An 11,890-nucleotide genomic window follows, 5' to 3' on the forward strand; every position below is an offset into this window, starting at 1 on the left:
GGTGGGCATTAGTGAGTTTGTGCTGCCTGGACAGTGCATAGCCTCTGCACTGGGAGTCACTGTTCAGGGGTCAGTGGGTCACCCTATCAGAGACATCATCACTAAAGGGTTGTCCTTTTGGGGGAACCACTGGGATTTGTATCCCCATCCAGAGTGGTTCTTATCATGGGAGTATACTGAGAGCTGTCACCAGTGGGGGCCACTGGCTATGACTGACATCCACTGATGCCTGAAAGGGCCAGGGACTAGATGCTGTCATGGGAACTGTGGTCCTACCCTGAGTTACTTTTCGGCAGTGTAAACTTCTTCCAGAGCCAACTCTCAGGGAATAAGGTCCGGACGGGCTGGTCATCGAAGAAGATGTCACCTAAGTCCTCCTCTTCATCCGCTGGAGGAAGTGGGTGTGAGGCAGTGTCTCCTGGCATCTCTCCCATGGTCTTCCCACCCCATCCTCTTATGGCCCATATCTCCCCTTGACTTGTCCCATGGCACTTCATGCCCCTCAGGCGAGCCCCAACCCCCTCCCTCCTGCCATGGCTTCCTCACATGTCCCCAAAAGCAGCTGTTCCTCCCGGGCCTCCCTAGTCAGGGCCTCAGACAGATGGCAACAGCTCAGGAAAGCAGCAACGCAGGTTGGCCCATAGCGGACATGCCGGGTCCTCTCCTCACACGACAGCCCCACTGGGCTCTCCCGGAGCCCAGCATCACAGCATTTTCGCTCCAGCTCTGTCTTGAACTTGTTCACTGTGGGCCAGAGTTAAAGGGACAGAGGAGGGGTTAAGTGGGATTGGAAGAAGCTGGGGCCCATCTCCCTCAATGCCCCGTACACCGAGTCTCTATTTATCCATAACTCCGGCAGATGCTGGTCTTCGTACCTTCTCCCTGAAGCCTCACATTGAACCAATGTGGTGGGGTCTGATGAGGAAGCTACACAACAGAGAGATCAATTCACTGACCCATGATCTCACAGCTCCCAAGTGGCAGAGCTGGGACTGGAATCCATGCTGCTGGGGTTTCATTCTCCTCCTCCCCTTCCTTCTTGACAGGGATTCGTAATACCATGTTTACATATTAGAGATACCATTTCCGCTTCTTTTTTATAAAAGATTTTATTTATTTGAGAGAGAGAGCACAAGCAGGGAGAGGGGCAGAGGGAGAAGAGAAACAGACTTCCCATTGAGCAGGGAGCCCAACCTGGGTCTCAACTCCAGGGCCCTGGGATCATGACCTGAGCTGAAAGCAGATCTTAATTGATGGAGCCACCCAAGCGCCCTATCATTTCAATTTCTGATTTTCATCATGTGTTTTTAAAAAATCAAACCATAAAACTTGTAAAGCACGGTGTCAAATCGAATGCTTCTAAGTTAGCAAACTGAAGGAATACACTTAAAAGATAAAAATATAGCAATTCTCAGGCACTTGGTGGCTCATTCGATCAAATATCTGACTCCTAGTTTCAGCTCAGGTTAGGATCTCAGGGCCATGAGATCAAGCCCTCTGTCGGGCTCTGCACTCAGCATGGAGTCTGCTTGAGATTCTCTCCCTCACCCTCTCCCTTCCCCTCTGCACCTCCCTCCATTCACACTCTCTCTTCAAAATAAATAAATAAATAAATAAACAAACAATCTTTAAAAATACATAGCAATTCAAAAATCTTATTGCTTACCATATAACATGATCATAGTTAAATAATATAACTTATCATTACCATAAATGAAACAATAGTTTATATTATAAACTTTTCCCAGGATGTTAGGGTAATTTTTTTAATATGAAAATTAGAGTTAAAGTTTTATCTCAATTTTTATTAGGCTTCACTTACGTTCTCTTTATTTAGATCCATAAAGTCATAACCATTGCTCAAAGAGACTGCAAAATCTGATATTCATAGAATCCATGTTTCTAACATTACTCAGTGCTGCCTCCCATCTTCCTCGAACTCCAGACTCAGAGCTTCTTATTCTGGCCCACACTTTGACCTTGGGGATGTCAGGTTTGCTAGCAATTATCCACTGGCACCCAGCACCCATCTCTCCTTTTGTCTACACTCTCTCTTTTCTCACAGAGCCTAGACATCTAAAAGCTACATTTCCCAGATTCTCCTGCTGCTAGGCTTTTGGATATGATTAGATTCCTGTACCGAGACACTGTTGTGTAAGATTTGGAGGGTGGAAGAAGTGGAGACCATTTTCTCTGTGGCAGTGGTAGCTGACTGGTGAACCCCACTCTACGTGTGTTTTTGTACTGCACACGTTGCTGCGTTTCATTGTTTATCCACCAGCATTGCAAGAGATATTGGCAGTAGTTTCTTGAGATTTCATGCATTGCAAGAACTGCAGTGAGGTGATCTTGAGTTCCAGCAAGCAGCCTACAGACCATCTAATGATTTTGAAAGTACCAAACTCCCATCATTAAATCCCTCCCTCTCTGCTTGAAGTACCTAGAGTGGTTTCAATATTCTCCTTTAAGCTCTAATGAATACTGTAGGTTAGGGAGCCAGGAGGGGCATGTCTAGGTTTAGCTCTGACCTGCATTTATTTTGGCCTCCAGCTTCTTCAGGGAGCGGCGGCGGCGGCGACTGTCAGGGGGGCTCTGAGGGCACTGCCAGTCTGAGGGTCGAGAAGAATGAAGGGGCCACTGTCAAGATCATTATCAACATCCTTGATATTTATTTGGTACTTACAGAATACCCAGTGCTTTCTAAGCATCATTTCACTTAATCCCATAGCCTCTTCATATTCAAGATTCACCACTTAAAAGCTGTGCAATCTTCAGCAAGTATTTTATTTTATTTTATTTTATTTACTTTTTCAATAAGTCATTTAACTTCTCTGAGCATTAATTTCTCCACCTAGGTAAATTGGTATAATTATAGTTTTCTCAATGAGATCCTGCATATAAAAGTACTTAGTAGAGTGTCCAGCTTGTAGTCAACAGAAACTGTTATTGATAGTTGAAAGGAGACACTCCAAGTTGTCCTTAGTATCCACCTCCTCCCATTATCTGTGACAACGAAACCTGTCTCTTTTGTGTATTGCTCAGAATGAAGACCACATTTCCCAGTCTCCCTTGCAACTAGGGCTACACGACTGAGTTCCAGCAAATGAGATTTGAGAAAGTGTCTCTCTTTCCCACTTCCCTTCATACTTTTGCCTTGCATGACGTCCTGATGAGGTGCCATCTTGGAAAATAGCAGAGCAACAAGCTAGAAGGAGCTTGAGTCCCAGAATGACCTCATAACTGTTACTGAGTGAGAAATAAATTTCTAACTTGTTTAGGCTATTGTTAGTTTGTATCTCTGTTACTCATGGACAAATCTATATCTTAACTAAGATGTAGTGAATCACTTCTATTATTATCTCCATTTTATGGACAGAGAAATTGAGCCTCGAAGAGGAAATGTAACTGGTTCATGGTAAGGGTAAGTCTAGATTTTAGCCTGTCTGACACCAAACTTCATGTTCTTATCCATTAGACAGCACTGCCCCCCTCCGCCGCCACCCCCTCCCTTCCTGTACCTGAGCTTGCCAGGGTGTGCATCCCCGTGCTCATCTTCAGGTCCAATCCAGCATCCTTGAATACAGCAAGTCTGTCTTTCCCACTGCCTGCTGTACAACCAATGTCATGTTCCTCCACCACATCCCAGACCTATGGATTAAGATAGGAGCCTGGATTTGGAAGCTGTATGACCTTTTTAGGAAAGGAGCAATAGTGCACTGTAATTGCTGGCTCAAATAATAATTCTCACACCACCTCCCTTCTATTGAGCTCTTACCACCTTCCAATCTCTAGCTGTGTTCTAGATCCTTGAATACTTGTATCCATCAGTGTTGCCCATTTTACAGCTGAAGAAGTTGAGGCCTCAGTTAGAACCTCTAGGCAACCTCTTGGCCCAAAGCCCATGTGTTCTCACCTTCTTCTGTGTGAGCTTGTGTTTGCTGTTCAAGACATAGACAGCCTTGTCCACAGCCACCAATCCCACTGTGGCCTCTTCATCACCTGTCACTTTCACTTCCACCTGGCTGTTTGGCTCCAAAGTCTGGAATTGTCCTTCTTTCTTCAAACCAACCTTCAGCTGAGCCAGGAAAAAGAGAGATGTCAGAAAAAGGGGCTCGTATGCTACCAAGGGGCTTCCCCAAATCCACTTTTAAGTTTATGCTCCTTATTACTCTGATGGAGCATCCAGAACTTCACCAGGCCAATCCCAACTCCATATACTTGCATAGTCTCCATGCCTTAGGTTGAGCTTTTTTTTTTTTTTTTTTTAAGATTTTATTTATTTATTTGAGAGAAAGAGAGAGCACAACCAGGGGGAGGGACAGAGAGAGAGGGAGAAGCAGGCTCCCTGATAAGTAGGGAGCCTGATGCAGGGGCTTGATCCCAGGACCCTGGGATCATGACTTGAACTGAAAGCAATTAACCCACTGAGTCACCCAGGTGCCCCTAGGTTGAGCTTTTAAGGGCACATCTCCATTTACTCTCCCCTGCCTTCAGACTTGGAGCCCGTCAACTTGGACAGCCTCTTGGCCCATCCGAGCTTTATGATGGTAATGTAAAACTTCAAGGAATTTGGCTTACCGTCCCCATGCATCTGTCATTCACATCAATCCATACGGAGTCAGCCACCAGTTCAGGATCCTGACCTGTTCCCTGAGGCAGTAAATAAAAGGCCAGGATGCGGAAGGAGGGCAGCATCTCTGCAGTCACATCAATGATGGTTGATGTGTAGTGACTCCCAGGTTGCTTTGATTGATATTTGGCATGCACAATCCGGCCCTTACTCAGGACCTTGGAGACAAGGGAGGACAAGAATGAGAAGGGTAGAGTCAACATTTTTCTGAGGCCGTCTTAGCTCACAAGGGAGACTTACGGCTCCTTTGCTTCAGCTCCTTAGTCTGAGGCCACCCCAAATGGTTCCCACCTTCGCATCACTGTTCATAGTGCCTCCAAACCAGCTAGCCAGGGATATCCCAGGGAAATAATTCCTTAGTTTAAGTTTTAGTCCTAGCCACTCACCAGGATGGTGAAGTGAGTGATGCGGTCCTTGGTGTCATGATTCTTATGTTTCGTGTTAAGGCTCAACTGGATGCTGCTGCCAATATCTGTGCCCAACATCTTCACTTCAATGTGCAAGAAGTTCCCTGACCCACCTTGAGTCAAGTAAGGCCAAGCTGTCATCCTGGCTGTAGCCTGCTCTTCTGGCCGGAGAGGCTCAGCAGTTTCTACCTGAGAGAAGTGATGGGTAAGTAAACTCTCAGCTCTTCTGGCTCACACAGGTCCATCATCCCTGCCCCATTAGGTTGGTACCAGGATAGAGAGCTGCTCCTGATTTTCAACTGTGTTGATGGTCAAGGTGGCCACTCCATTGTCTGAGGTGTACTCTTTATTGTTTTGGCATTGGACAAGGACTCTAGAGGCTGGGGACCCATCAGGATTTGAGACGAAGACCTGAGGTGGAATTGGGGTGAGATTAAAGACAGGCCTGGGGGTGGCCTGGCATGAGAAGTGAGTACTGGGAATCTGATTTGGACAGGACTGGCTTGTATAGCTGTACAAGTTGTGCACTGAACAACAGTAGGGGCACCATTCATATTAGAGTCTTTATGCATGGCACCCCCTCAAATTTTGGAGTATGCAATCATATGTGGTGGCCCTGGATGTTGGTGTGCTGGTGGGGTGGAGGTGGAGGGAATTGGAGAGATGTAGAGGGCTGGGGGAAATCTTTAGTAGGACTGGCACCAAAGGATGTCTCTAGTTTTTCTAGTGTCCATCAGACTCCCCAAGGTCACTCAAAATGAATGCATGTAAAAACAGTGTGCTTGCTGTACAAATGTAACCTCAAAATAACCCTCGAGCACCACCTTCTAACCTGACTGTGACCACTAAGCCCCCTACAAAGAAATTGTGGGGCCATCACAGTGCTTTGGGGGACCTGGGTTGAGACTTGAGAGAGACTTGGGATTGGTCCAAGAGGCATGATGGTTCAGTTCTCAAACAGATGTATTGTTGAGGGGGGGCGGAGGCAGGTGAGTCCAGTGTGGGCTTTTGTCTCCTGAGAGGGGTCTGTTAAGGGAAGGGAGCTCTGAATCCCTGGATGAAGTGAAGTCAGAATCTGACCTTAAAGTGGAAGGGTATCCCAGGCTTGAAATACTGGGGTGTCCTGGTGAACTTTATGTTGTATGGGCTCCGGACAATCTTCACCCCGGAGGACTCAGCCTGGACCATCTCACCCCCTGGAGAGATGGGGGACTGTGAGGTCTGTGGAGGAGGTTCAGTTTCTTGGGGAAGTGGAAAGGCTGCTTGGCTTCACCAAGACAGGGAAGACAGCAACACAATCTAAGCTCCTTTTAGTCTTTCTGACATTTTTACCTTCCTCTGATATGGAAACAGGCTGGGAGGTGGCCCATGGTCACATGTCTAGGTTGAGCAAGAATGCTGTTTTGACCTCTGCCAGGGGCTTGGGTGAGAGTGGTACCTGAAGAGAACACGGTGATGTTGACAAAGATTGAGGCCCCAATGAAATCCTCTTCTGGGCCTTGGAATGTGGATATCAGTGTATCCTTCTGGAGGGAGATGTGGCCCAGGCCTTCAGAGATCTGCTCTCAGGGCCAAAGAGAGAAGAAGAGATGGTTTTTTGGGGAGACAGGAAAGTTAATGGAAAGGGCTATTGGTGGGGGAAGAGGTCAAGACTCAATCACCTCCACTCTCTGCAGGGAGCTCTGGATGGGCATCCGACGGGAATCCAGCTTCACCCCGAAGATGGCCAGAGCATGTCCATCCACTGGCTTATTGAATATATACCTGGGGGTGAGTGGAGGGTCATCCCACTGTCTCTGAAGCACCCACACAACCTCATGTGATTGCAGAGATGTCATATATGACCTCATGAGGCTGTAGGGATAGTGGTAAATCTTTGGGAGGGACAGAGGTGGCCCCTGGAAACTTGAATGGTTTCATTGCTCATCTACACAACCCTGGAAGGTGACAAACATGTCCTGTAAAGTCTCATGTTGGGTTGCAGATATGGCCTGTGCAACCTCACAAGATGGTAGAAGTAGCCCATAAAACCTCGTGAGACAGACTAGACAGGATGCATAGCATGATAGAGCTGTAGGAATGGTCTGAATAATGTTGAGAAGTGGCAGGCATGGCCCTTACAACCTTGACTGGACAATATGGTCTCTACAACCTCATACAGCTGTGGAGGTGGTCTGGACAATTTCATAAGATGGCAAATGTGCCTGTGCAACCTTCCAGACCTTCAGAATGGTCTAAGCTGTGAGATATGGCACGAATCCATTAGATGGGCAAGGTGTCCTATACAACCCCAGAGACCAGAAGGGATAGTCTGTACTACCTACAGGTGACAGACATGGTCTGGACAACCTCGCAAAACAATGTAGGTGGCCAAAAATATCTCATGGGTGGCAAAGAATACCTCTACCTCTACCATACCTCAAGTGCCACAGAAGTGACCGGCTTTTCTACTCATTCAGTTTCTTGGCATTCCTGGTCCTATGTCCAAGCTGGGGACAAGGGGACTCACCAAGCCTCAATGTCCACACCCAGAGCCTCATCGTTAAGGTAGAAGAAAGTCTTATTTGGCTTCAGCTGGACCTCAAATGATGGGAGCACTGGGTGGAATAAAGGCAGTGGGTACCCTCAGTGTTTTGTTGTTCCCCCATTGTCCCCTCCCTGCTCACTCCTTCCTCATGACTCTGGCAACCCCCAAGGATTGGAATGTGTGTCCTGTTCACCAGAACCCAGCTTGGGCCCTCACACACAGTAGGTGCACCATGAGACCTCTTTTCCACTTCCCACCCTGTTTCTTGTGGGTCCCACCTTGCCCTGCCCATCACACCCTACTCACCGTATTCCCTGACATCAAAGGCTGCCTTGAACTTTTGCTTGGCCGCACTTTGGTAACTGGCTTCGATGCTCCAGGTCCCAAGACTGAGACACAGAGAGTCAGGAGAGATGGAGACTGAGGAGGAGAGCCTCCATCCCTCCATCCATAGGGCTCCCAGTGAGGCACCTGACAATCTCTGGGAGTTTAAAGGAGCTTGCGAAGAAACCTTCCTTGGCTATCAGATTCTGGCTGATTACAGTGATCCCCTCCGGGTTCTGTGGGGACAGGGGGTGAGTTGTTCATGACCCAGGCCTTCAGCACAGGATATAACCTCAGTGTCTGGGATGCATCTTCCCATAAAGAGAGGCCACCTTGATGTCCAGAGTGAATATTCTGGCCACAGGATCCATCTTGTGGTCCACAGTGAATACTCGGTATTGAACTGGAGAGAGAAGAAAGGCTCTGAGTTCTGGACAGAAGCTGGAGAGGGAGATAGTCATTAGGATCTTGGGCAGTGAGGAGTCATTGGACAGAGGGAGACCTTGGGGGATGGAATATGAAGGGCAGTGGGGGAGACAGGGAATGAGAGTCAGCATCTGCCCTAGGCCAAGGGCTTGGGGGCTTTACCCAAGTGCTCAGGGGTGTAGATAGTCTTGTCTGTCTGGATGAAGATGTAGCCAGCATGGGGAGCCACCAGCACTATCTTCTCCATGAATGAAGGGTTTGAGGTGGATGCCCACGTTGCCCGGATGATGACATACCGTTGCCCTGGTTGTTGGGGGTATATCAGGCTCTCAGGAATCTGGGGAGAGATGCTCACACTCCTCAGGCTCTGCTGAAGTCTCTATTCCTGGAAGCAAAGCCCTGAGCCAGATCTCAGGAGAAACAATTGAATGGGGGCCATCTGTCGTTGAGAACAAGGTTGTCTTGTCTGGCTCTGTAGGTTGCTCCTGCGCAAGGACATCCAGTCCAAGTGGAATTGCAATCCCGTCCGAGCTCAGCTTCCCAAGCCACCAGCAGAGGGCGCCTTTTATTAATTCTTACAGAGACCTCTTCCGGCTAATCACTGCCCTTCTTGGAGCTCAGACCCAGGGGACTTTGGATTTCTGACTGGACAGGACATAAGAGGAGCAATAACCATATCCAAACCCTGCATCTATTCCCCAGTGTCCTTCATGGGGAATCCTTCTAGAGTCTGCCCCTCTCCATCCTTGCTGACCCAGAACCTCCCTTAGTGGCCACCCATTCAGGCCTGTCACCTACCATCACAGATGTCTGTTTCATAAAGTGGTTTGCTCGTGAGAGAGTGAGGCGTCTCATAGCCACCACTGTTTTCTTCATGGGGAAGTCCCACACGGTGAGGTTCACCTGGAGGTTCCCAGTGAGGGGCTGCAGGGAGTCTGAGTGAGCCTGTACATGGATGTTCTCAGGAGTGCCGACCCGCAGGGCTCGAGGGGTCACCAGGATGTACCTGCCAGTAGACAAACACAGGAGCATGGGAGGACTTGGCGGGGGTGGGGGGTGGGGGGAGTGGGCAGGAGCAGAGAGACAGAATCACATGCAGGGAATCATGCAGACAACAGACATGCAGGCAGCGGCTGAGGGCCTTCAGTTTCCCAGGCTCACAGTGGCTCGGCATGGGCAAGAGAGGTCCTCAAGAGGAGTAGAATCAACCCCACGGGCCAGGGCATGTCCATGGCGGCGGGGATGGGGTGGTGTGCAGCCCCAGGCCGCAGGTGCCTATCCTCTTGAACACCCCAGCTCTGGTCTGTTTGCCTTGGCCTGTCCTGATTGAGTTAATATCTAAACAGACATGGGGAAGGAATTCCCATAAGTCCAATGGGGAACGAGAGGGCTGCTCCTCCCTCCTCAGCCAACGAGCTCGTTGGCTGAGGAGGGGCTGGGAACAGCAGAGGTAGGGAAATATACGAGCTCCCCCCTTGGAGGCCAGCGTTGGCGGTGGGAGCAGTTGTCCTTCCCATGACCCATGGGGTCTTATCCTGAAGCATTCCTCTCTATGCAAGGACCCTAGGCCATGTGGGTTGGGAGACTGGGCTCAGAGCTTGATTGGGACTGACCAGTCAGGGCAGGAACAGGATTGTCCCCACCCCTGCCCTTGTGAAATTGGTGAGTTTCTGGGGTAGTTGCTCAAATGGGGGGCAGTGCAGGCATTATATCTTCATTCCCTGGCCCCAAGCGTAAGCAGCCTTGGCATTTAGCTATCCAGCCCCAGGACCTGCCATAATGGAACCTTCTAAAAAATGCACAGGTCAAATCCTCTTGCTGGGCTTCGGATCTTTCTGCATAATTATGCTTGGTAAATTGTGACCATTGTCCATTGTTCTTAAATTATGCCAAGCTCTCTGGGCTCCTTTTCCAGAGGCAAATTATACATATTAAACCAGGGACAAAAACACATCATGCTTGAGGCATTCCTGGAAGAAGGCTTTCTCTGTTCCGAAATAATTTTCGCTGCCTGTTTAATATGCCCTTTAAAGATGTTGGACCACTTTGTGGTGTCTGTCTCTTAGAAGCAGACGGGTTGCAGACAAGTTTGTCTGGTTCTTCTTTTTTTTTTAATTTTTTTTTCAGTGAAGCTGGCACTGCCAGCTTGGAGAATCTTGCTTATTGGAGAACCCCAGATCTCCCCGAAAACAATGATAATATACATTTATCCAACAAAGATTCATTAAGTATTTGCTATGAGCACAGCCCTCCTTAGCAATCTGGGAACACAGCAGTGACCACAATAGACAAAATCCCCGCCCCCATGGAGTGGAAATTTAATGAGGACTTACTAAGGGCTTAAAGTGCATTTCCCCCTTCAGCTTCACAGCCTTTTATTAATTAGGTTCAACGTGTGCCCACTTCCCAGACTCTAGTTTTGTAGAGAACTGGAAAGCCAAGTATTTTAGAAACAAAGCGGGAAGGTGGGATCTGGTCATTTATTCCTCATTTACTGAGCACCTAGTGTGTTCCAGGTGTTGTTCTACACGCTCTACGTGCACCGACAGGAGAGCCATAAATGTCTCACCTTTATGCTAGAGTAAGAATTCCCATCTATTGTACAGATAAGGAAACTGAGGCCTGGTGAGTGAAAGCAACTTGCCCTGTGCCAGGCAGGTGAGCCGTGAGGCTGCAGGTGATGCTCTTGAGTCCATGGTAAACAGTCTCTTGTGAAGCAAAGAACCAACAGAATCAAAATAAGACCTGGACCAGGGGAGCAAATGAGAGCTAATTTGGAAGGTTCTAGAACACTGGTGTCCACTTGGGGTGGCATATTCCACTGCTGTTCCCTGCTCTCAGGGAATCTCTGCTGGCTCTGTTCAGCTCTCCCTCAGCTGGCGGGCAGCTCTCCCCTTCACATCTTTGCCCCCACACCAGGTGTCCACATCCCCTCTCTGTCCCAGGGGCTCCTAGGTGTCCACAGCAAGGCATTGTCCAAAGGTGAAGGGTGCCAGGGGTTTCATTCTCAGTCCCACCCACATCTCTCCCACCTTTCTGTCCAGTCTGGGCTCCCTCTTGCCACGCCAGTACTTCTGTTTTGAAACATGCTCAGGCCTGCGGCTACCTTCAGTTTCAGTTTTGTCTTGAGGGTGGGCCCAGGAAGGGAAAAATTGCTCTTGGGTACCAATGAGAAACAGAGGAGGTGGGAAACACTTTGAAAACATGGTGTGATAGAGCTTTATCATCCAATGAATAAATGGGTGTAGGCGAAAGTGGGTGAATGAATGACAGGAGCTCACATCTCATACGTCTGTCCGCTCCTCCCTGCCCCAGCCTCAGGTCCCCTAAATGAAGAATAAGCATGTGCTCAATAACTAATACTTGAAATAAATGTGGGCGCCCACTGCATGTCTGGCCTTGTTTTTTGTTTTTTTTTTTTTTTTTTTTATGTTTTTTTTTTATGTCTGGCCTTGTTGCAGATGCTGGAGACACAGCAGTGAACAGGACGGAAACCCCTTCCCTCGGGGAGTGAGTATTCACTGTAGCCGCCTTCACCTGCTCATTCTTTTCTTTTTCTTTCTTTCTTTCTTTCTT

The 11,890-nt window shown here is 48.5% G+C and overlaps 1 protein-coding gene and 1 long non-coding RNA gene across 2 annotated transcripts in view; one reads left to right on the top strand and one right to left on the bottom strand.

Moving 5' to 3' along the window:
- Positions 1-9,608, bottom strand: part of LOC140610854 (complement C3-like) — a 26,612-nt gene extending 17,004 nt beyond the window's left edge. Inside the window, exons 1-18 of the mRNA XM_072787352.1 lie at positions 9,476-9,608; positions 9,113-9,320; positions 8,477-8,651; positions 8,221-8,291; positions 8,036-8,124; positions 7,871-7,953; positions 7,547-7,634; positions 6,699-6,801; positions 6,476-6,596; positions 6,118-6,233; positions 5,308-5,448; positions 5,017-5,226; positions 4,579-4,788; positions 3,914-4,075; positions 3,519-3,648; positions 2,529-2,609; positions 547-744; positions 277-388 (exon numbers count right to left, since the gene is read on the bottom strand). Of these exons, the coding sequence (XP_072643453.1) occupies positions 277-388; positions 547-744; positions 2,529-2,609; positions 3,519-3,648; positions 3,914-4,075; positions 4,579-4,788; positions 5,017-5,226; positions 5,308-5,448; positions 6,118-6,233; positions 6,476-6,596; positions 6,699-6,801; positions 7,547-7,634; positions 7,871-7,953; positions 8,036-8,124; positions 8,221-8,291; positions 8,477-8,651; positions 9,113-9,320; positions 9,476-9,546 (2,369 nt within the window). The 5' untranslated portion in view covers positions 9,547-9,608. The remainder of the gene's footprint in view (positions 1-276; positions 389-546; positions 745-2,528; positions 2,610-3,518; positions 3,649-3,913; positions 4,076-4,578; positions 4,789-5,016; positions 5,227-5,307; positions 5,449-6,117; positions 6,234-6,475; positions 6,597-6,698; positions 6,802-7,546; positions 7,635-7,870; positions 7,954-8,035; positions 8,125-8,220; positions 8,292-8,476; positions 8,652-9,112; positions 9,321-9,475) is intronic.
- LOC140610855 (uncharacterized) overlaps positions 1-11,824 on the top strand; it is a 24,751-nt gene extending 12,927 nt beyond the window's left edge. Inside the window, exons 2-4 of the long non-coding RNA XR_012012324.1 lie at positions 5,077-5,242; positions 6,714-6,807; positions 11,776-11,824. This is a non-coding gene — a long non-coding RNA (uncharacterized lncRNA). The remainder of the gene's footprint in view (positions 1-5,076; positions 5,243-6,713; positions 6,808-11,775) is intronic.
- The last annotated feature ends 66 nt before the right edge of the window (positions 11,825-11,890 follow it).

Source organism: Canis lupus, chromosome 19, assembly GCF_048164855.1.
Source record: "Canis lupus baileyi chromosome 19, mCanLup2.hap1, whole genome shotgun sequence".
NCBI classification, from domain to species: domain Eukaryota; kingdom Metazoa; phylum Chordata; class Mammalia; order Carnivora; family Canidae; genus Canis; species Canis lupus.